This window comes from Trachurus japonicus, chromosome 12, assembly GCF_045865225.1.
Source record: "Trachurus japonicus isolate A0001 chromosome 12, Traja_1.0".
Classification (NCBI taxonomy): Eukaryota; Metazoa; Chordata; class Actinopteri; order Carangiformes; family Carangidae; genus Trachurus; species Trachurus japonicus.
Genome location: NC_140918.1, coordinates 9,618,781 through 9,643,415, shown reverse-complemented (window position 1 = coordinate 9,643,415; position 24,635 = coordinate 9,618,781). Strand labels below are relative to the sequence as shown.

The window sequence follows — 24,635 nt, the reverse complement described above, 5'->3', positions numbered from 1 at the left end:
GGATGTATTTTGTATTAATGTCAGGGATGTGTACAGATGTGAGTTTATGGGCTGCACCATATCTTCTGAAGAGCACTTGACTGAGCTTACTTGAATTTGTATCTGCTATTGTTTATGTCCTGCAGGCTATTTTAGATGCGAGTATGCATTAAAGCATCCAAATGTGTGCCAGTGAGTCAACAGTATACATGTTGACGTGACTCCTTTCACACAGGTTATTTTTTCCTCGTTATTTTTTCTTCAGCTCCTGTGTGACGTTTTCTTTTTCTCTCTCTCTCTCTCTCTTCCTCCCCTTGCAGCACTACATGTCTGCTCTCTGAAATGCAAATGTTCAAAAGGTAATGCGTTATTGGTCTTCCCTTCCATCTGCTTACGTCTGCCCGCCTCACTCGCTTTGTTTGTGTGTTTGTCTGTGTTCTAGACAGCCATGCAAATGAAGAGGCATTAGTCTGGGGATGATGCTTTGATGCTGGTGATTCATTCTCATGAGGCAATGTCAACCCATCACAGCCACTGAATGAAGGAGTCTCATGTGTATTTTTTTTTCCACATACATGATAAAAGAATAAAAAGAAACCCTGCTAAGAACCCAGAGGTAACAGTATGTTGGTGCTGTGGAGTACAGTACATCCGTATTATATCTACATATTTATATTCGTCAGAAACGGCTAGGCTCTTGAGAGAGATGCTGTTTCTCTGCCTCTTATTAGAAGAACAGCTTTGCATTGACCTTTAGAAATATGAAGGTCTGTTATGTTGGCTGGATTTGTACAAGAGTGAAATGACTCAACAGGTAACTTAAGGACATGTGCTATTGCTATTGATTGGTTTGTGGTGCATTTAGAACCACGGCTGAGTCACAATGCGTCTGGTCAAATGGGCCCTGCAAGACCCCCGTGGTTATAATCTCTCACTTCTCCATTTTCCTCATTCTTCCGCTCCACTCCCCGTTCCAATTCCCTCCCTGTCTTTTGGGGCGTTCCAGCCAATCGAACCGCCATGGCACAAAAAGAAGATGAGCATCAATTTTGCATCTCTTTTGTGATGCTACCGGAATTAAATGAGAGACGGTGTTAATTTTTAGCAGGGCCCATTTTGGCACAACTCAATGCCCCACGGCGCCGCAACAGAGTTGGGACTTTGGCAATCGCCTGTTGGCTGCCAGCTTCCCTCCTCACTGACAAACACACAAAGCCACTGCTACATCTGAGAGAGTCTACAGCTACAGAAGGACCAGCCCGGCCTCCCCAGGAATCATATTCATAATGGACAAGTCCACGGTACATTACTTTGGTCCAATAACAACTTTCAGTGCCAATGCAGGGAGGAGTGTGATGTTCTTGGTTGAACACATGTTACTTCTTATTCAGCACTCATGCCCAATGCTTTCCCTTAGGAGCAGCAATTTAGTTTAAAGTCACAATTGAGGATTTCTGACTTTGGCATCCATTATTATAGTAGCATCCAAAAGAAGAAGAAAAAAGACAGCAATACTTGCTACTACACCCAAAATAAGCAATTTAAGACAGGGTTTTGTTTGAAAAGTAAAAATTGCAACAGTTGCGCCACAAAGACCAGTTTTTCCCACACTATGTTATGCAACAAGACAGTGTACAAAATGCTGAGCTTAGATCTGAAACTAGAAGAAATGAACAGCTATGGTTCCTCGTATGAGCAACCTTGGCGCAGGCGGTGACTGTGACGGGCTCTGAATTCAGAAACTTCTCAGCGATGAGATTACAAGCAAAGCCTTTACAGTTTATTGTTGTGTTTTCAGTGTTGGAGCCATGGCCGGTCTTTTTGTGCTTTGCATGGCACTTAATGCTGGGTCAAGCATGGCAAAGAAAGCAAAATTAAGTCGCATTTAACTGGCAGAAAAAAAATCAACATTTTCATCACTAGAACTAGTTGCATACTATAATCCAATATGACACATGAGAACTAAGAACATTTACACGTGCATAATATAAAGTTATGGGCCATCAAATCAAAACAATAAGCTGAAAGACACCACATATCATGTCAATGAGAATTACTCGATGGCTTGTAAAACCTGTAGTACATTTCTTCAATTGATAAAAAAGAAATAGTGTGTAGAGCATCTTTAAAAGGAAAGTGTCTAAGGAAGCTAAAGTTGCCATTTGTACAGTAGGTTTTCGCTTGCTTGACTTCAGCCACCATTGGTTTTATTATACATGAGGTTATACTAATAGACCATATAAACAGTCCCACATCATAATGGCAGGTTTAAGAGCAGCTTGAGTCACTATCAGAGAGTGACAAGACAAGGCGTAGCCTAACTTCAGTAGAAGAAAGGAGTCACTCATGAGAGAAAAGGAATAAAGTTGAATGCTAAACTTGCATTGACTCCTGCAAGTGAACAACGGGTAAGTAGTTACAAGCCTCTATACTGTAGATCCATTTTCAATACTTCAACTTTCCTGGAAAGTCTTTAAATATTCAGACTGCGGCTCAAGATAATACATTTTACCTATAGAACATGTAAATCAATATATAACAAGGCTATTACCTCAAACTGAGAGTCATGCCATCAGTGGCGTGCTCAAGGAAACTGGACTGAAGTTCATTCAAAGCTTCATGAAATCCACAGGAAGAGACTTAGTTGAAAGTACCGGATCTCTGAGGTAGACTGCACATGCTTGTACAGGGATGAGAAAGGTAGAGCCTTAAAAACCATGGATTTATGATCAGACATGTGGACATCAATCATTCTAACTTCAGCCAGAGTTACACTGCCTGCCCAAAGAAAGTTCAAAGACAAGTGTGAACTTCCCATCTGGCTCCTTTTTTTCCTAATTGAGTCTTTACATTTTCTCAAAATCGGTCATGAGCCAAAAAAAAAAAAGAATGCAATCATCCTGTCGAAATACAGGGTAGGAAATACTCAGGAAATGCTGCTACAAAATACACACTCCGTCTTAGAGTAATTTGAATTAATGCAAAAATAACTTGTGTCAATAACAAGTAACCTTTCTGAAAATAATAGGAAAACATCTCTGCAGGAAATACAGGAAAACACAATTCAGTTTTTCCAATTAGACTTTGACAAATTGAAAAACGACATAATTTCCAACACAGCATATGTTTCTCTATATTAAATTGACATATTGGAAGGGCACACACTCACACATTCACACACACACGCTTGCTCTGGAGACAGCGTTTGATGTGTTTTATCCATATTTCATCTGTTAACACTGTTATGCACATGTGATGTTTGTGCAGCGCGACTGTGATGTACACTTCTGGCATATGGGCGTACATGTGGCTCTGCTGTGCCGCAATATGTTTGTGGTGATAAGACTGCACGACTCCTGGTGGAACCGCTGCTTCAGTGACATAACATGTGCTTTCTGGAAACCCTTGTGTGCTTTTCTGCATCCAGCTCCACGTCGACAGTGACAGTCGCACAGAAGACTGTTATTAGTTTATCTAACTTGACAACAACAGAATAATACGTGGCCATGAGTGGGGGATAATGTTATGTTGCATATACAGTTCTCTGTTGGAGATTAAAAAGGTGAGTGAAGATGTTTTTAATTACCTGGGAGAAGTCCACAAAGTAGGAGTGGAACAGCGATGTGTTGAGCCGTGAACCCTTCAGCTTATTCTTTCAGCTCGTACATATTCATGGAAATTACTGTTTATGTAGACGCTGTCAAAACAGTCCTTGTACCCGTGATGTATGCAACAGCTTTTCCCATAGAGGCTCAGTCACTTAACACCTTTTCAGTGGCTGACTTTGGCCCATGGGTGCATTTTCTATTAAATGTCAAGGAGTAAAAACATGGACTATGTTTTTTTCAGTTCAGTTCAGTTCAGTTTTTTTTTTTTTTTTTTACAAGATTAAATATGTTCTTAACCTTTGATCTTGAATGTGCTTTACCTTTAACATCATTAGCTTTAGGCCGTGCTGGCTAAATAGTTAGAGAAGCAGGCTCGTTCAGTCTTTACCTGGCTGGCAAGACAAATCTAGGTAGGGAAACTAACCATCACTCAGGTCCAGCAAGGTCCACCACACCTGCTGCTCAGTGGACAGCAGGTCATGCTGTGGCTGTTTCCAGCTGTGTATGAGGTGGTTCATGCAGATGTAGCTAGTAGTTATTTCGGACATCTGGCAGAAGGATTAATAGCACAGTCAGTCCCGGTTTCCTCACACAGACACATACACACGCCTGAAAAATGTAAAATGAAGAGAAAATGCAGGTTAGCTAACAACGTGTAGCACTAGCCATTTTGTAAACAAAAATAAGAGAAAAACGTCTTCAACTTTTTATGAAAAAGGATGTGCTTGACCGTTCAAAAATACAACTTAAACCACCCCTTAGTATTGAAATTAAAGTAATATGAAACAATGTCAAGAGTTCAATAACCCGTGCACCTAGACAGCGAGGTCTGACTGCTGCTACCTCTGGGGTACCACGGCTACCACAGAGGTGCTGCATTTGATTACCATAGGACAAATAAGTTTCAGTGTTGTGTGATTGTCAAGTTGTGGGGAGATGCAGGACCCAAATGCAGACTCTTGATGAAAACAAAAGGCTTCATTTACCAGGCTTGACATGACACATGAACTCAGGAAACACACCATGGAAAAAACAACAAATGAACTGACGCGAAACAAAGGGAAACACAGAGGTTATATATATACATGAGGGAACGAGACACAGGTGGTGCAATTAACACAGGTGAGACACATTAGCTAATCAAGGGCAGGGAGCACACAGGAAGACAGCACTATGACATGGACTTCAAAATAAAACAGTAACATAACAGGAAACGAAAGACACCGACCATGACACATAGGACAACACAGAACTTCAAAATAAAACAGGAACTACACTTAACTAAACAGGGACCCACAAAAGGACATAACACTAAGAAAAGAACTACTACTTCTTCACTCTGTTACACAGAGCATTGTCATATTCACCTAAAAAAAAAGAAATTTGCTTCAGTGCCTTCATACTGTACATCCTACATCACCATTTTCAATTATAAACACTCGTGTGAAGATCGTGTCAACACCACATTTATTCACATTTTTTTCCCACAGTAAGTGTTATTTTCATGCCAAAAAAAAAAAAGTCAGTTTATCTTTGCTATATTCATGGCCTGGCTAAAATAACTGACAGTCGACAGTCTGTACCACCCACAACTGATGCTCTGTTTTAACACATAACGACATGACAGACACGTGTAAACGAGCGGAGTGAACTGGCACGGCACGTCTTCACCTCAGATATATTCCTTTGATATTCTGATGAAACAAATATACGCTTGCAAAATGTGCACTGACCACTTAGCATGCAGGCGCCGGCGCCCTGCTGCTGCACAGAGCTCTGCCTAACAACCTATGTGGGATCTGAGTGACTGAGACTGTGGATTGTGCTCTGTTGTTTTCCTGTGGATATTTGCTTAAATAACCAAGTGCATGGGTTGATTTGTGTTATTTGGGAATAGCAGTGACTCAGTGATGCTTGTTTGCCTCATAAATATGTTGTCATGACAAAAGAAAAATGTTGCAAACCGCGACTCTCTGCTAAATGAGCTGACCTCCGCTCTTTCACTCACTTAACCCTTGGTATCACTGACTGAGGTGGAGGTGTTTTTCTCTGCTGTGAAATATCTAAGGGTTTATTTCTGAAAGTTGACTACAGAGCCTGACAGTTTATGGCTGTTTTTTTTATATATTCTTTTTCTGCTTCCTTCTTCTATCCCGCTGGCTGTTGTTGCACCTGTACTCCCGTCTTCACCATTCCAGGTAGAGCTGAGACTGATGCAACTGCTTTCTCCAAAGAGTTTGGCAAAGTACGCCTTCAGGCAAGATATCAGGAGCATCCATCATCTGTTAATGCTGTACAGTTTCAGGACTGCAGACTTCTCCACTGTGAACTTTTGTATACCTTTTGAGAATTTCTGTAAACACAGGGAAATCCAATGCACAGCATTGTATATATAAAGTGTGTGTGTGTGTGTGTCTGAGTGAAAACTGGGATTTGCTTGTTTTTTTATTCATTATTTAAACTAACATTTCTTAGACGTAGACTGAAAGTAAGGCTCCACAGTGACAGAGAACCAATAATTCATCTTGTATTATGAATTATAAAATGTAAGCACTGACTCTAGGAGACGTTTTGGTCATGGGGTCAGTCTTGCGTTGCATGACTCAGTGGCGTGGGAAGAAAACGTCGTCCCAGCAGTGATTTGCCAACTTCTTTTCGATCGTGGTGTAGTTTTGCTACTTTCTCCAGCCCTCCCACTCCCAATCCGCCACCCCTTCAAATGTCAGAGAACGCCTGCCTGCCGCATGGCGCTGCCTCCTGGGTAGCGTTTGTGTTTTTCATCTAAAACTAATAATAACGAGACAGGCCCTTGGAGGCGCTTTGTAATTTTTCTTCCCTTTCTCCCTTTTTCACAGATCACTACGTTTCTTTTTTATACAGCTGCACATAAAAACCCTATTATAGGCCAGTCAGGGAGTACTGCCATCTCTAATTTTCACTTGGATAGTGATTTTATTCCAGTTTTATGTCATGATATTTGCTACAAAGATTTTTCTGTTCAAGAGCCTGTGAAACTTATTACTTTACGTGACAAGGAGGCTGAAATCTACGACACTTGTTAAGTAAAGAATACTTTGGTGTGGGTTTCTTTTTTTTCCCACCCTGCTATTTTTCTTGTCCTGTCAAACTTAAAAACAAGCTCCCTTTCTTCTAGTTCATTTCTCCATCCTTGTGAAAAGTGAAAATATTTGCAAAGAAAAGAAAATCTGTGTGGAAATAAGTCTTTCTTTCAGTTTTGCAGTATTTGTGACATTTTTTATTTTATTTGCAGAGCTTCAGAAAACGAGTGAATGAGTGACCGGTCGTATCTGTTCAGGTGTCATGATGGATCGCTGATGTGTTTGACACTGGGTCAGTTCATTTGTTCTGCTCCATACAGAATACACCGGTGGTGGCAATAAGTTTTCATTATTATAGCCATTGATTTTCAATACGTATGAATTCTCAAGTCCACTTGATATTAACTGCATCACCCCACAAAGGTTATTACCTGGACCAGTGCAGTCAGCAAAATGTTTTGACAAGTGATGAGATTGAGTGGGCGGAATGAGCCGCTGATGGACGGACATGAAAGAGCTGGGAGGCAAAATGAAACACAGTTGATACAGTCTGTTTTCAATTTGTCCATACTAGCAAAGGTTTTCCGGATTATTTTAAGGTGTGAGTGAAAATCGATGATCTCATTGTGTATCAGGAGTCCACATATCGAAAAGAGAGTGAAATTGGAAAAGCAATATTCTCTCAATGTAGCAAAGTCTCCTGTGTGATGCAGTTAGCAATGACAACAAAACTAATGGTCCTCTGTAGTCAGTCCCAATGGGCCCGGAGTAGGCCAAACACATGAATCAAATGCTATACTTGGTGCCCGGCTACTTCCTTGGAGTGTGAAGTACATCCTCACTTCATTACTCAAAGCCAATGACTCACATTCATTCATTATGTAGCCTACATTACAGGTTGATTATCTGAGGCATTAATAACACATGGAGCTTGATCCAAGTTAAATATGATTGATCAAGCAAGTGGAAAACAGTTTTTCCACATAATTTCCTCTGCATATACACAGTACTTCAAATGACACATCTCCATGACTGGACACTATTTATAGATTGATGCAAACAGATGGCCACTAGTGTATATGAAGATGGACAGACGCTGATAATGGATTCCAATTATGTGTGGAACCGGATCATGGGCTTTTCTCTTGACCTTGATGAAGTGTTTTTTTCTTATTCTTCACATCCCAGTGTGCACAGTAACGCACAGTTATACACCAGAAGCCTCTGACACATTTTCAGTGTAGTCCATGCAGGTGTGTGTAGAAGAAGAAAAGCCTCGGAGAGAGGGGGGGGGGGGAAGCAGAGCATGGAGAGCAGATCTCAGAGCAGCTCGTCTGTCTTCATTGTGTCAGATGGGAGAAACGGGCCACCGGGCCACAGCACAAACATGCAATAGGGGTCATGTCGACAATGGTGGGGGAAAAAAAACAAAAAAAAACACATCCAGTGGATTTTTACCTACAGCTCACAGATGCCTTATTTGCTCCTGCTGTTTGTGCTGTGTGTGTCTCTAGCTCTCTCTCTCGTTCTCTTGCCGCTCTCACAAATATAAGCTAAACTGATGCAATAGGAAAACCTTTTAAGGCTTTTCTCTCTCTGCCTCTTCTCGTTCTCCCTCCGCCTTGCATGCAGTTACACAGTAATGGATCTATTTTCCAGCTAAGAGCATATCTTACCTAATGTCCTATACTGGATTAATAAACAATTCATGACTATCAGTCTTCAAAAAGACTGATAGGCAGTGGGTGGGGTGGCGGGGTTTCCTTACAGGATGTGAGCGCTTCGCTGACATGTTTTGAAATGGAATAATTAAAGTCTATCAGTGCGTATTAGGTTATTATTAGATGCTCATTAAAAAAAAAGAAAAAAAAGAGACGTGCTTATTAATGTTTACAATACCTTTCCAGTTTGTTTTCATTATCTACCCAGGCTTTTATTTGTGTATGAATATATCTTGTTACGCCAAGGTAAATCAGCAGGTGGTGTTACATTTACAAACATATCACCAATTAGCTTAGCAAATGCTCTCTATTAGAAGTTAAATGCTCTGAATTTGGCTGTGGAACAACTCCAGAGATGAAAGTGCAAGCCTGTGTTTTGCAAATAGTTTATGAAATGTTCTGTAGTTTCAAAGCCAACAGGGTATACAGTACGCTCCTGTACTGTATAACTCATAGTTTTTGAAGATTCGTATCTGTGAAAGAGGGCATGATACTGACACTCTTTAATACACCCTAAGACCTGGAGATAACAGAGATCCTGGAGGAAACTCATGGAAACGGGAGTGGAGATTAAATCTCTCGTCGTTGACAATCCCTGTGCAACTTTTACATACAATCTGCCGCCGAGCATGGCTTCCTGCCAAGACATCTCGGAGAATCGGGCAGAATTGGAGAACGCCGGTGAAAATATTTTGTTTTGTCTGTGCGTCTCTAGGTGAGTGTGTGTGTGTGTGTGTGTGTGTGTGCAGGCTGTGGTGGTGAATGCCATCCTCACACTCCTGGAGGATGAGTTTGCGATGGGGCTCCCTCCATCCCCGGCCATCTGCTCTTCTATTCCGTCTCTCATCTATATGGATAACAAGACATGCATTAGAATAACTAATACAACAGGCCTCATATGGTGTGTGTGCACTAACAAGGTGCTACAGATTGCAAGAAGGAGCCTCTTGGAGGTTGTGCTCTACTGTGGTTTTATGTCATGCTGGAGGCTGTGGGGGCGACAGTAGCATTATCTGATGTCATGCAATAGTGGTTTATTGTGTTGCATGTAGTCTTATGGGAGGTCATACATAACATGCCCTCGCCTAAAGGTGTCTTTTTTTGCCTGCAAATAGATCATATTTGACCTGTTTTCCCTAACAGTGAATGTATCAACCTTTTTCAAATGCTTTGCTGTACTGTCAACATCTGTAGGTGGAGAGCAGACTGTTGGAGAGGCCAACCCATGGGATAGGAGGGAGGGGGGGGTTATGGTCTTACAGAGGAGGAGATAAATGGAGAAATAAAGAGATGGAGTGGGGCAGTTGTTGAGAGAGATTCTTCAGTGGAGCATCCAGTGGTGAAATAAAATGGGAGGCCAGGGCCGGGCTGGGAGAAGCAATCCCTCAGGATGAGCTCTATGCTAAAATGGAGAGATCTGAAGTGTTCTCATCCTGAGGGGGAAGAGTGTCCACATCCAGATGTTGAGTGCAGAGCTGATGATTGATGCCTGGAGGGACTGCAATGATTGTAAATGCACACACACACACATACACACACATATATATACACACACTTAATGTGCATGTGTGTTAGTCAGGGATTCTCACTAAATATTTCAAAGGGCCAAGAGAGAAAACAAAGGGAAAATGGATATCAGAATCTGGAGCAGTAGTCCCAGAAGAGACACCGAAAGGAGCCCCCTTCTCCCAGTTACAACAGAAATAAAATCGTTTGATCTCGGCCGCTCCTGCTTCTATTGTTATCTGCTGTAAACTTCCACCCTCCCTCCCGACCATGTAACCACTATAGCAGCGTGAAACTGTGGAGGCCACAACAAAAAATACGTGCACAGAGTAAATATGTTTGCAACCTGCAAAAAACTTGATACCACCAGGGACGCACTGCTAATTTGTAGCATTTTTATACACCTTCCCACTTTAATTAGCATTTAGGAAAACAACCTCCCTCCCATCCCACCCCACACACCCCCCGCCGCCATCATCGAAGACGCACACCTGACTTTGCCTGGCTTCTCAAAGCATTCGCAATTACCATCAATATCCACTTCATTCTTTTCAACAGGAGCCTTGTTTAGCCGGTCCCATTAGTTAAATGAATGTGTTGCGGTTTTATTGTGGCCCAGTGGCAGCCAGAGAGATGTGCGTGGTGCAGCCTGAATGCTGGTCATAAAGGATCTGCAGCAGGGATATCCACATTTTGTTACACATGACAAAACTGATTAAATAAAAAAAACAAAACAAAACAAAAAAACAGAAAACACCTTTTCTTTTTACCCATTCAAAATCGATCCATGTCAGCTGAACCATGTCGGGACTGACTCAGAGGTGTGAATGGAGTTATGAATTATTTAATTAAAAATTATACCTGCTTAATCCGGTATTGGCTGCCTGTTTTCAATTTCAGGTATACCGCTCAGGTTCCAGCGCACTTTCTGCCGCCATATGTCCCTAAAAATCCTTTTCTAAAAAAAACAAAAGGACGCTGTGCAGGCCATTCATCAAGGAGAGATAATGTTTTGACAAAGCCTGTTTGATTAAACTCTTCATCATGTATTGGCTGCGTCATCTGAACATCAACAAAAACACATGAAGCCTCAGTCGCTTGATCGATATACGACACCCCGAATATTGACCTGGTCTTTAGCTTAGACCACTTCCTAATGGGCCGGGACACCTGTGTGTGCTGTATACCTTCAGGAGTGGGTTGTCCATCCTTTGATACCGAACATCCTTATCAGTTTATGGTCACACACACACACACACACAAACAAAACATGCACATCAGAGCTGCATCCTCTTAAGCTGCTGATTTCCTTATCACCAAATTGCACAAACCAAGTCATTCATTAGCATTGATTTCCCTTTGAATGGCTATAAAACGCTCTTCTGTCCACTCTCTCTATCTCTATCTCTTATTCCAATTTCCTCCTTGTTCTTCTTCCCCTAACCTTCTCCTTCCTCCTCCCCCCTGGCTCTGAAGGGATTCCTCCTCCTGGACGCTATACAGTAGGTGAACTCTTGTTAATTGCTCACGGCAGTTGGAGGTTATCAGCTGGACGGCAGTGAAGGTCTGAATAATAAGTTGAGCCGAACAAGGCCCAGGTGGAAAACAATTAATACAGGGAAGAAGCTGCTGCTTTTTCATACTGGGGGAGGAGGAGAAGGAGGAGGAGGATGAGGAGTCAGAGAGGAGAGATTAGATGAAGTGGTTGCAGGTTTAGGGGTGACTCATAAATAGGGTAAATAGGAGCGAAGGCAGTTGCTTGGCTGATTAGGCGCTGTATATAAAAGGTTGCCCTGAGCATGCTTCCAGCTGCCCTTTTCATGGTGATTCCCGCATTTCCATAATGCCACTTCTTTCTGATGGTGGAGTGTCTGAGGTTGACACACACACACACACCCACACACACTGGCTCTCCCTCAGACACCACACCCACATCCTAACTATACACCAGGCTCAAAGTTTGAACTGTGTTAGACAGCACATCAATGAATGTATTGATTTTTTTATTTTTTTTCCCTGTGCCATGTTTTTTCCAAATGACCTTGCCTTCTTCGCAGACAGAATTTCTGCAGAATTGAAGCCATGGATCCACCTGCACGGCTTGCGCATCATCATTTGGATTCCTCAACAGGATTTGTGCATGTGTGTGTGTGTGTGTGTGTGTGCATGTGTATGTGTTTCAATTCATTATTTCAAAAGGAAGAGTCATATCAATCACAGCATCCCTCTGGAACCTAAGAGGATTTCCGATATTTTTTAAGTCAGGTGAAATTGTGCAGTCAAAGGGTGTTTTCCCACTTTTTTTTTTCAAATGTAACCCCTCCTTTCAGACATATGCACACACACAAACACACACACACTCCTCTTCCATCAAGTCACCACTGTTCATCCTCCACTTTATTGCCTGCAGGCACCCTAACTTGGGAGTCTGAACTTATTATGCTTCTCCCTTCTCTGAATTTTTTGGTGCACTCAGCTTGCGAATGGAGAGGGAATGAGCTCATTCCACCTGCGTCAGCACCAGAAATGGTTATGCTGCAGACAGCTTGGTGAGGAAAGTGTAATGAGGAAGCATGGAGGGTCTCTTTTTTTTTTTTCTTTTTTTTTGTCGTGAAGATGCCCCACCCCCCACCCTCCCCACCCCCTGCGCTCAAGATCGGCTTCTCCCTCTCAAGCAGTCAGGCGCGACGTGATTTAAGCTTCCAGCCGCCGCAGGTGAACTCCACGAGAACAGATTTATGAAAATGTTTAACTTTTCCTGTAAGACTGCTCCGGGCTCTCCGTCCTCTCTCAAAACCAATCAACCAAAACGCTCCATTTGTCTCTCTTTGTCTCTCCTCTTATCCTCCGTTCTTTCCACTCTCCCCCTCTCTCTGTTACTGTGTCTCTCCATTTTGGTGTGTTATCGCACCTTTGTCCACTCCTCCGAGAACTAGGGAAATGGGGATGACAAATCTTTTCTTCTCAGCAGGGATTGCTGCAGGGATTTCTTCATTGATGGTGGCTGATTCTTTCATGCTGTGGTTAGAGGGTAAAGACAATGCTCTGAGATTTTTTGTTTTCTCTTTCTCGGTGAGCGTTGGCTTTTAAATGCTTCCCCGTTGTTTTTGTATATGAACCCTGCGCTTATGTTGCTAAACAAAAACATAAATACACTACTTTTACAATCTTTTCCAGAGAGCAGAGGGGAAAAAAAATAGAGAAGATGACAGTTGAGGGGAGTTTTCTGATAAATGGCCCTGAGTGCTGCACCAGTTGCAACATTGAGGGCAAAAAAAAAAGAAGGAGAAGAACATTGAGGAGGAAAATGGAAAGGAGATGACAAGATATGGTGTTTGTCTGATCCCTGAAAGGGGAGAGGTTTCATTACCTGAGGGACTTTTGGTGGGGAGATGTCTCAGCAGTGGTGTATTTTTTTCTCATTGCTTGTCAGAGCTGCAGCGCTGCTACATAGACGTCTGTGTTTTTAGTCACTGAGGGATTTCAGCGGCTGCAGCAAGGGGCCAGACAGCGCAGGAATCAGCTGTGATGGATGGCTATGTCTGTCCGAGAGGATAGAGGGGTCACGGAGGTTCACAGCGGTGATGGAGACACTTCCCTGCTCGGCCCCCATGACTTTTTTAATTAACCTCTTTGGGAGGACCAGTCTCTTTCTTTGGAGATAATCACAGCCTGGAAAGTCCCTTCATTAGGACTTCTCTGACCTCTGTGTGTCCACCGGTGTCCACAGTTTCTCTCCCGATACCTCCTGCACCTCCCATTCAATTCAGTAATGGCACTGCCACACAGGGAGGGGGAGACAACAACAACAGCGGTGGTGGTGGTGGTGGTGAGACTCCTTTTAGACTCCTCATCTTCAGTTTCCACATTCACACGTCTCACTCAAGTCTTTGTTTTCTACTCTCTATTCATCTCTCTAATTCTCCCTGCTAGAATTCGTTTTATTTCACAGCGAGGAAACTTCATTGATCCCACCGAGAGACAATTGCGGTTTAATGGCAAATTAGGCAAGGCACCTCTCGCCAGATTCCTTTGTACCTTTTTCTCGTTTCATGTCTCATTTTCTCCTCTCTGCTCTTCCCGTAGACCTTGTGGCCTCATTATACACAAACACACAAGAAGCATAGACAGAAATAAAAATCATCCTATTTTTCACATTAGACTTCTAAAGGACAAACAGGCCTCAGTACTCCTCAGGGGAAACGAACCCCTCTGAGTGATGCCCCAGAACAAGCAGATCAAACGCCTCTCCTCTGGCTCCTCGACTTTCTTCCTATCTCTCTATTTTGGTTTCCTTCTTTCATGTTAGGGAACAGTGGCTTAAGTGGCTCTATTGGAGTTCTCTGATGGGCTCTCAAATGAATCCTGGGTGAGCTTGGGAAATAAATTGGTTTGTTCTGAGGCTTGTGGCTCAGTGTGGCGCCCCCTGCCGTTCGCTTTTCCTCCCTCCGATTTGTCCGTCCCGATGAAAGAGGAGGAGGAGGAGGGTGGGGACACGGGCGAAGCGGAGTACACAAGGCTGGCAGGGAAGAGGTCAAGAAGGAAGAGGAAAAAAGAAAGGGGATGGGGCAGAGGGTGGGGATGGGGGGTGGGGGTGGTTGGGGATGGGGTGGGATGAGTCATGCAGCTTGCTGTGCTGGAGAATTTACATTTCATTTCAGTCGATGAGAGTTTTATACATGCTAAATGAACACCCTGCCTTCTATTCCTTCACAGTGGAAGGAGGGGGATGAATAGGAAATGCATGGACCCACATCTCCCCCATGTGGACACCCTGCACTAAACTTTTTGATTTTTGACCAATCCAGAGGTTGAATGAAGCAACTTTTTCATTTAATTGAACTGATTCATATCACTAACCTCCCCCTTCAGCGCCCTGAAATGTAATATTTCCATTCAACAAACGAAGCTGCCCCACTGAAATCCTGTTTTCTTTCCAAACCCTGTTTTTCTCCACATCCCTTACATCCCATTGCTCTGTTTCACATGCCAATAAATTTCTCAGTATGGGTTTGGTTTGTTCCTGCATCAGAAATGCAGCTTTTGTGAATTATTCATGTTCCTTTAATATTCCTGTTTGTATCTTCTTTATTCCCTTGCAGAGTCCTTGGCTTTTTCCTGTGTTGCTTATCTGAGAATGACAAGTTGTTTCACTCATTGCATGTGGTGATGATATGTGTGGGCTGCGTTCACCCACACATCTGTGCGTCTGCATGTAATTGTTGTATTGCCCACAAGAACAGTCATAAATCACAGAGCCGTGTCTTTGTCACCAAAACAGGAGGAAACAAAGCCTTGTTTTTTATTTCTTGCACATGTGGAAAACAAACACACATCTGTCTTGTTGTGGTGCTAAAGTGTTAATTATATAACATGCCACTCAAAGATAGTAGTACTCCATCCTCCCGTGACAGATGGATAACATTTCTATCACTCTGCAACATGTGTCGTTCAAACTTTCTTAAATGACTCAGTTGTCACAAAGTTATTCACAGACAGTATGTTATCCTATCAGATGATGTTGCTTATTCTTAGGGATCCAACTCCTGTCAGACAAACTGTTGCAAAACTCAACAGAGATATTCGAAGAGCAATTTTGGAGGGTAATGCTGCATAAAAATCTGCCAGCAGCAGTCACATATATATACAGCAAATCAAAATCCACTGTATTTTATCCGTTTTTTGCAGCTCTGACACCTTGAGCTGAAGTAATGTGTCACTTGCTGTCGTCGGACTTTGGAGTTGTTGTGATCATTTTAAAGGTGTGTTTCTAAGCAACTCAATGGAGCTTTACAGTATCGCTTAACAAAGCTGAAGTCTCAGGGACCCAAGACCTTAAACCAACCAGAGTAGCCTTCTTATTTCTTGAGAAAGGAAGGACAGATATTTCCTTGAGAATCCAACAGGCTCAGTTAAGAGGTTTTGAGGTCAGTGAGTGGTTCCCTCATTGTGATGCGCACAAAAATCTCAAGTCGAATGTCCAAAGGAAAGACTCAAAATGAAGCTCATGCATGTCTGCTCATGTTAGACGACAACTCTTAGGTTTTAAAGCCGATCCCCAGGTGCCGCAGCCGGTGACTTTTGAAGTCCAACGCAAACATTCAAAGGGGTCATATGTCTCTTCAGTGCTTATGGTTTTAAGTTTGTAGGTTCGATCCTTAGTGAATCTGAAAGTCCAACAACCAGATGAAAGAGTGAAACAAGCTCAAGTGTCTCTGATCAAATAGCTCCTGGCATTAGAGGACTGTGTGAAGGGTTTAGAGTTGTTTGCTTTGTACTTACGAGACACGGTTAATTTTGAAGTCGAACACTAAAAGTAAAGACTGAAGGGCGTTCAGAAAGAAGCTCCCACTGAGAAAAGGGAAGAGTGCAGGCTGACCCCAGGCCTGCAGGGGTGTAATGCAGTAAAATCATACATTACACAAAGAAAAATCCACAGGATTATGATGCTCCAGGAGCGAGAATAATCAGAAACTGTACCACTGCAACACAAACTAAATATTGTATGATAAATTAAATGAAATATAGTGGTATCGATCTATAAAGTACTAGAAAATGAACATGCTGTGCTGAAAAACTGGTGCATTCACGATTTTAGTATACAGGCTCATGCGCATCAGCATAGTCTGGATTAAGTGAAATAGACCTAATGTCAGTGCAGTCCACATCCATCCTCCATTTTTATAATACAACAGTGCTATGTCGTGATGAATCCACAGATTTATATTCCCATCACACAGCACACTGTGTTGCTGCTGGAGGAGGAGGAGGAGGAGGAGGGAAGGAGGAGGAGGAGGGGGGGAAAAAAGTTGTTCATAGGGCTAAAAACACTAAAGCCGATTATGACCCTGGTCAGGAGGGGGCGGGGCAGCGGAGGTGAACGAGCCGCTCTGACTGGTCGCCGGTGTGTCAGGAAGTGTAAGCAACCAATTGAAGGGCGCGGATATTTATCTGCGTCTTTGACCGTCCGACCTGCAGTACCTGTCAAACACTGTGTACTTATTCTTTGAAAGGTAATGAGTTTCCACAGTATCCAGCTGTTTACCCGGGCCTGAAGCGGTTATAAAAATGACAGCACACCCATTATCCCGGGAGAAAGACTAAGCGCTTTTTTTTTCTTTTTTTTTTTCTTTTTTTATGAATGAGCTTCAGCACAGCTTGTCCCGGTTCTTATCAACACTAGCCGGACTCTGGGAATGACATTTGTTGCCACTAACAGGATGGAGTGGCTCTTCCAGCGATGCCATAAAGAGGCTGTGTCCCACTCTGTCTTCCGCTCGGTGCTGCTCATGTCCTGCGTGGTAAGAGCTGCTGTGATTATTATCATATGGACACTGGTGGTATGGCGTGGAAACTTTCAGAAAAAAAAAGTCTTAGCCTAAGTTGAATTGTTATTGGTTTGCATTTAGTTTAACATCCATTTGTGCTGGATATATACGCGCATCCGTGTCTCTGGCTGTGATGCTGTGATGCTGCTGGTGCACAGAAGTAGGACAGATTATAAATTGGTCTCTGCGTCCAAGCCAAAGCCTATACTCATTTATCTCTGACAGACAGCGCCAAATAATAAGAGGATAAATACTGAATTCAATCCAACACAAACATGGCAATCCTTTCAGAGGGAAGGAGATAATTAAATTGAGTTATAACTTCCCCTCATCCAGACGTTAAATAACCACAGAGTCCAAATAGCACAGATGCAAACATCACCCTAGCTGAGATGCCACACATATACTCTTAAAGTCTTTAAAGGGATAGTTCACCCAAAATTCAAATTTCACTCATTATCTACTCACCCTCATGTCGACTAAGAGCTGTGAGAATTTTCAGAGTCCTCCATTCCTTCTCTGAGTAACAGGGGGGGGGTCCGCGCAGCAGTATTTGTCCATATAATGGTTGTCAATGGATACCAACCTTCTTCGTCCAAAAAGACACACAAAAAAACATCCAAATACCTCCATGCTGCTCGTCTGTAATGTCCCTCTTGTATTGAAGCCCCGACATGAGAAATTGTTCCGAAAAAAATTAAATAAGTCTATATTTTAAGCTTGTTTGTAGCGGAAGCTCCCAGTGTCTCAGTTCACTGCTCTTCCTGTGTCAGTGCAAATCATTGTTCATCGGAACAATTTCTCATGTCAGGGCTTCAATACAAGAGGGACATGGCAGACGAGCAGTATGGAGATATTTGGATGTTTTTTGGTGTGTCTTTTTGGACGAAGAAAGTTGGTATCCATTGACAACCATTATATGGACAAATACTGCTGCGCGGCGGACCCCCCCCGTAACTCAGAGAAGGGACAGAGGACTCTGAAAATTCTCACAGCTCTTAGTCGACATGAGGGTGAGTAGATACTGAGTGAAATTTGAATTTTGGGTGAACTATCCCTTTAAGTCATCTTTGTTGTTGTTCAATGCCCCCCTCCTCCTCATCCTCATCCTCATCCTCTTCCTCCTATTCTGCAGCTTCTGGTCCTGTGTGTGTCCATGTATCCTGGGTTGTGGTCCATTGGTGTCCGGCTCCATTCGGCCTTCACAGGGAGCTACGCCGCAGGCCACCACTCTGTCCTCCTCCTCAACAGTCCCAACGAACAGGCAGCCAAGGACATTGGCAGGTGCAGTATAGTGAGTGATCACCACAGTCATAACAGGTCGCACGGTACAGTCTAATAAGCACTGGGCTTCACTTAATGATTCAGTTCAAAGAATAGTTTGAGTTAGATGAGAAAATCAATACGATTGTGGAGCACAGCCAGCAGGTGGTTAGCGTAGCACAAAAATCTGGCAACGGGGAAAATGGATGGCCTGGCTTTGTGAAAAGGTGGTTGAGGAAAATATAAAACCTGCCGAACAACGCTGTTAAAGCTCACTGATAAACACGCTTTAACACATTTAATCTGTACAACAAACGAAGTGCAGATCGACAAATTGTGGTTTAATGGTTTCGCTCTAGGGCACAATGCAGGTTTTATACTTGGGTTTTGCAGAAATGATATTAATCTCCTCATCTAACGCTCGGCAACAAAGTTTGTCAGTATATTTACCTAGAATTTAAAACTTTTAATCTGTATGCTAATTGAATTCATTTGCTAGGGCATGCAACTTGTGGTTGTGCAAATTAGTTGAAGTGATTTAAACAATTCAAAGTCAGTCATACACAAGTGACTTCTCGCTCCTTATATAAAGAGGAGATACAATCTCGTCAAAGCCACTACTGGTAGAGCGCTGTGTTTGCACTCTCATCTCCTTTGTTGGCATTTTAGCTGCATGTAAATGAGCTCCATCTATTTACCACATGTCAAGACAGAAAGTAGCTACAGGGCGGGTGCCAGATATGTAAATTACCTCCTCTGGAGCCCCCGTCTTGAGGAAGGGGCATGGCGATAAACTGTAATATCAGCTGAGCAGCAGCAGAAAGCAGCAAAGTTTACTATCTTTTCTTTTTTGTGTGTGTGTGGTTTAATGCATCGAGGCGTTTTGCTGCAGCTCACTTGAACAGCACCGTAATGAAGGGCTGCGTTTCATGCTGTAATTGATAAACAGCTGGTGGTTTGCAAGTGCTTAATTTTTCTCTCCTCTCTTTTTCTATGTCTGACTCTGCACACCCTCCGTTCCCATCCACGCTCCCCACCGCTCTGTCTTCTTTTCCAGGGCAATCATGGAGAGGCGTTTGGCAGCCAGTATTAACATTCTCTCCAGGACCTCCACAATGTAAATCATATTTGACCCCTATCTTTGATGCAACTTTCTACTTTGCTGACGCACAAACACAAAAGGCTAGTTTAGTTCAAGTGTTTCTAAGATATGCAGGCACTTAGAAAAAGATGCATAAGTATAGAATGGATTCAGAAACTATTCAGACTCCTTCACTGACTAACATATTAAATGGATAGTTCAACATTTTGGCAAATTGGCCCATTTCCATAATCCCTATACTGTAGTCATAGCAGTAGGTTTGTTACCTTTAATTGTCGGTGGAAGCTATATGGAGCTATATGGAGTTATATATTGGAAGCTAGACAGAGTTGTTTTCCAGGCAGGTCACAACTTGTCCACCAGAGCGTTTTGGAGTTGTTGGATTGTGTATTTGATGAGTTTGATGAGGGAACCCAAGAAATCCCATTAGCCTCTGTAGCGTAGCTCTGAGCAGCTCGTGGCTCTGCTCCGTCCTTCTAAAAATAGCTTGCACTGACAATTAAAGGTAACAAACCTACTGCTAAAACTATAGGGATTATGGCAGTGAGCCAAATTGCCAAAATGTTGAACTATCCCTTTAAAGGAAACACTGAAATATCATCATTGACACAAGTTTTCAGAGCATTTTCTGTGGCACTGAAATTTAAACCTACGCTTTTCTGTCGACCTTTGAGATGTCTCTCCGTTCTGATTTGGAAAGGCACACACCTGTCTATAGAGGGTATGCGTTTACGTCACGTTGCCCTCGGCAACGCCCCGTTCGATCGGACTGAGTGGCAAAACAAGCGTTCCTCAACGTGCTGGCGGATAGCGATGGACTCATAAACTGGATAAAATATCTTATATGAAAACAAATTGATGTCAAAAAGAATCGACAACCAGCTCCCCAAAAGCGTCTGCTGCACGGACACTTCCTGTAACACACAGTGTGACCGCGGCACCTGCAGAGTGACTGACAGGCTGCTGTTAATGTGCAGAGGGACGAGATTACAGCTGTTACTGTCGTCCTGACAGTGACTCCCGACACTAAAACACGAGCTGCTTTTATTCTGAAAAACTCTGAGCAGTCAAACTGTAGGATGTGTTAGAGGACTAATTTATCTGTCTAAACATCATAACTATGACACCTGAAACTGTAAACACAGCTGATCGATTGAAAACAATGACCGCTCCAGTGAATTTACTTTCCGTCATTGAGAACAGGTTCTTGAATGTAACTCGGTCAAAGTGAGACGTATCCTCAAGATTTTTAGCAGCTCTGTTAGGTCATGCATGCTTTACATGCTGGCAAAGCTAGACATGTCAGACTTGTGTGGGCTCGGAGGAAATCGCTTCGTTACTTGCTCGTTTTTGAACTTTGGCGGCTCTGCCACTCGTCTTTTTGCCACTCAGTGGACGTTCCACAGCGACTTCCGAGTACCGTGACGTCATGTGCATACCCTCTATACAAAGGTGACAACAGAAACCAAGTGAAACCAAGGTTGAACTTCTTTGGCCTCGCCATGCCTGGATTTTCAACTGCAGGGACAAGGAGCAGGCCGGGTCAGGGTTAAAAGCTGTGACAGTGACCAGGTCCAGAGTGTTCAGGACTTCAGACTTCAGCCAAGAGTTCACCTTTGCAGACACATTGATCTTAACCACACAGCCAAGGCAGGAGTGGCTTAGGTGACAACTCTGTCAATGTCCCTAAGTGGCGCAGCCAGAGCCCCTGACGGGAGCTTGACAGGCTCTGCAGAGAAGAATGACAGAAAATCCCCAAATCCAGGTGTGGAAAGCTTGTTGCATCACTTCCAAGACGACTCGAGGCTGTAGTCGCTGCCAAAAGGTGCTCAGTGCTCCAGTTAAGTACCAAGTCGAGGGTCTGAATACTTATGTCAGTGTGATGGTTCAGTTTTGTTTTTGTTTTTTTGTTAAAGCTGCAAAAAGTTCTAAACCATTGTCTCTTGTTTAGGATATCAATTGTAATTTGATGGAAAAACAATTTGAGCATGGCTGCAGCATATGAAGTGTGAAGGGGTCTGAATACTTTCTGAATGCACTGCATGTTCTTTTTTTTTTATCCTCACCACTGCACGGCTGGTTACCGAGGAAACCACAAGGTGAATGGGGCTGCGTCTGAATGCTTATCAGTTTTCCCATCATTAGAAACTGAATGACAGTTGGCCTTCAAAGCAGCCAGCTATGTGTTTCTATGCATGGGCAGCTTTCCTGTTAATGCATAACACAGAGGGGACAATGAAGTAAAAAAAAAAAAAAAAAAAACTGGATGCAGAGGACAGAAGTTAGCTGAATAGAAAAGGCAACATTACAACTGTTAATAGATGTTTATCTTTAAGCTAGAGCATGTGGTGCATTCATTTAAGGGCGAGTTTGTGTGTGAGTGCAGGCATGAGATGGATACGTTTTGATTATATAGATTTCAACAACTATTTTGGCATTTGTCACAGAACATGCAGTTTGTGTTGTGGTGTCTCTCACACAGCCCACAAAAAAACACCATGTTTTGCACTTGACACCATAAAAGCCTGCCGGGAACAGTTTGACGACATCTCTGTAAATCACAGAGGCCATAATAAACGGTTGAGGGGACGTTTTGGTTGTTGTGGTTTCTGGAAAAAGTACTATTCTTTTTGAAATGTATTTTAAGGCTCCATACAGGATGTGGAATCAAATGTCTCCAAACTTGTCTGGTGTTTTAGGTACTATTGGAAAGGAGAAATCCAGGACGCGAGTGAGATCCTGATGGTAAGCTTCCTGGGAAAGAGGCTTCACTGACACGGCATGTTTACAATGTCCACAGGCATGTTGAAAGACAAGACAGATGTGTAAAATGAGATGTCATTGTTGTTGCAGCTGGTGAAAACAAAGACCTCCAGGATCCGACAAGTCGTAGATTATGTGAGGTGAGTTTTTTTTGTTTTTTTGTTTTTTTGCTTTATGTAATATCTGGTTCTTTCACTGTTGTCATTGTGCAAAAATGTTCTTCAAATTACTGTTTTAGGGCTGGTGCTTAATTGTGCCTGCTTGTTTTTTTCTTTCTTTTTTTTTTAAAGGTTCACGGTGGTTATTTTCAATTTGGCCCTTTGTGTGTGCTTGAAATTTCATTACTTCTCTTGAGGGGCTTAACAAACAGGACCTGCACTCTCCCAGTATCACTGGGATTAAAAACACTAAGAGCTTTTTATTTGCAAAAAAGCACATTTCAATGTAATGATGTTGCTCAGAAGAAGAAGATTTTTGTTGCTTTAGCCTGAGTATGATTTAAATGCAGATAGGACGACATAGGAAAATGGAGGAGATCAGATTCACTTGTTTTAACAGAATCACAGAAGTTCATTTTCTATTTCAGTATTTATACCACAATTTGTAATGTCGCAAAACCTTATGTATTCTACATTAAAATAACCATTCTCCGTTTTCTGACACTGAATACATTATTATCATGAAAGCATTACAATTGTTGATCTATCATCTAGTCAAACAGCCAGTTCATCCTCCAGTGTAATAGGCAGATTTTTGGTGATGATTCATTGTGACAACATTGGATATAGATGAGTTTCTTTGCATTGTTATTCTGTCAAAAAGGTTATGTTGTGAGGTTTCAAGGCCCTTTTTGAACTGGTAGAACCAGCTTTTCCTCTCTCTGGTGGACCGAGAAACCCCCAGTCCAAAGCTCATAATAGCACAAATTAGAAAAAAAGATTCAGACTGGAAACAGCTGGAACCACACCAGTATGGATATGATAAATCTGTATGAACAAACTGGTTTAATGTGACTGATGTGTGTTTATTTGGGTCCCTTCAAGGTCTGTCCACCCCTATGCAAACCCAGAAGTCCTCAGCTTCCCCGTGGAGGACGGCAGTTTGGCTTACATGAAGTGGATGGATGAAGCCATTCCAGATGACTGATACATCATTACAAACCAGAGCCGGTTGCCAGCACGTGGACCGCAGCCGAGGAGCAAAAAAAAAAAAAAAACCTGAGCCATGTGCGCATGCTGTTTGTGTGCTGAAGGCTTTGGAGTTCAGAAAACACTCTGTTGAACAAAAAGTTCAATACGTGACATTTACATTATTCTGCTGCTCTGACCTTTTCACTGTAAACTCTACAATGTACTGCGGAGATTTGACTTCAGTCTTTTAAAGAGCTTTGTACCGCAGCCGCAGGGAAATACTCATTTCCGATTGGCTGCCATCTGTCTGTTAATATCGTGTAATGGGGACAAGTGTAAAATAGTTCCAGTCACCTGCTACAGTACAATCATCAGTTTTATTGTCATTGGATTAAACTGACCAAAACTAACTGGTAAGTCATCAACAATGTACATGATGTATTCTTTGCCTCCATATCATTGCTTATGACATTGATGCACTACAGTTACACAGTTAAAGTGATAGTTTGCCCATTACCATAATCTCTATAGTCTTAGGAGTAGATTTGTTACCTTTACAGTAATTGTTGTTGCAAGCTTTTTTTTGAACGGTGGAGCAGAGCCGTGAGCTGCTCAGAGCTACGCTATGGAGGCTAATATAAATCAAATACGGTAGGCAATCCAACAACGTTTCATTATTATCTCATAGCGTGGTGAATGTGCAGGTCACAACTTGTCCACGAGACCGTTTTGAAGTTGTTGGATTGTGTATTTGATGAGTTTGATGAGGGAAACCAAGAAATCCCATTAGCCTCCGTAGCGTAGCTCTGAGCAGCTCGCGGCTCTGCTCCGCTGTTCTAAAAATCCCGACAATTAAAGGTAACGAACCTACTCCTAAAAAACTATAGGGATTATGACAATGGGTCAATTTGCCAAAATGTTGAACTATATCTTTAATACTGTCCTATGATAGCAAGGTCATCTGTTTTATACTAAATATTTGCAGTACTCCAAGTGCTTTTGTCACTCTTCCTTTAGCTTTGACATAGTGTTTGGTACAGTATATTGATGGTGTGACTCTAACTATAGTAGGCTGAAATATTATATTGATCGTCACAGGGACATTTCTTTGTTACAATAAAGAATCATAATCATGTACCTGATTTTAATCATAAAATTGCCTGTATTACCTTGAGC

At 42.5% G+C, this 24,635-nt stretch overlaps 1 protein-coding gene across 1 annotated transcript; it reads left to right on the top strand.

Annotated features, from left to right (window-relative positions):
- Positions 1–16,851: 16,851 nt before the first annotated feature.
- On the top strand, positions 16,852–23,956 carry LOC146977092 (protein CutA homolog). Its single transcript, XM_085793061.1, has 6 exons — positions 16,852–17,174; positions 18,337–18,485; positions 19,522–19,581; positions 22,266–22,311; positions 22,420–22,469; positions 23,373–23,956. Exons 1-6 carry the CDS (start codon positions 17,070–17,072, stop codon positions 23,473–23,475), a joined length of 513 nt encoding a protein of 170 aa, XP_085649187.1. The 5' UTR covers positions 16,852–17,069; the 3' UTR covers positions 23,476–23,956.
- The last annotated feature ends 679 nt before the right edge of the window (positions 23,957–24,635 follow it).

What these genes read in the sequence shown, in the direction of transcription:
- LOC146977092 (XM_085793061.1), top strand. Translation starts at nt 17,070, where the DNA reads ATGACATTTGTTGCCACTAACAGGATGGAGTGGCTCTTCCAGCGATGC. An exon ending in CTCTCCAGGACCTCCACAAT is followed by an intron (nt 19,582 to 22,265) that starts GTAAATCATATT and finishes CTGGTGTTTTAG; the next exon opens with GTACTATTGGAAAGGAGAAA. An exon ending in CAAGTCGTAGATTATGTGAG is followed by an intron (nt 22,470 to 23,372) that starts GTGAGTTTTTTT and finishes GGTCCCTTCAAG; the next exon opens with GTCTGTCCACCCCTATGCAA.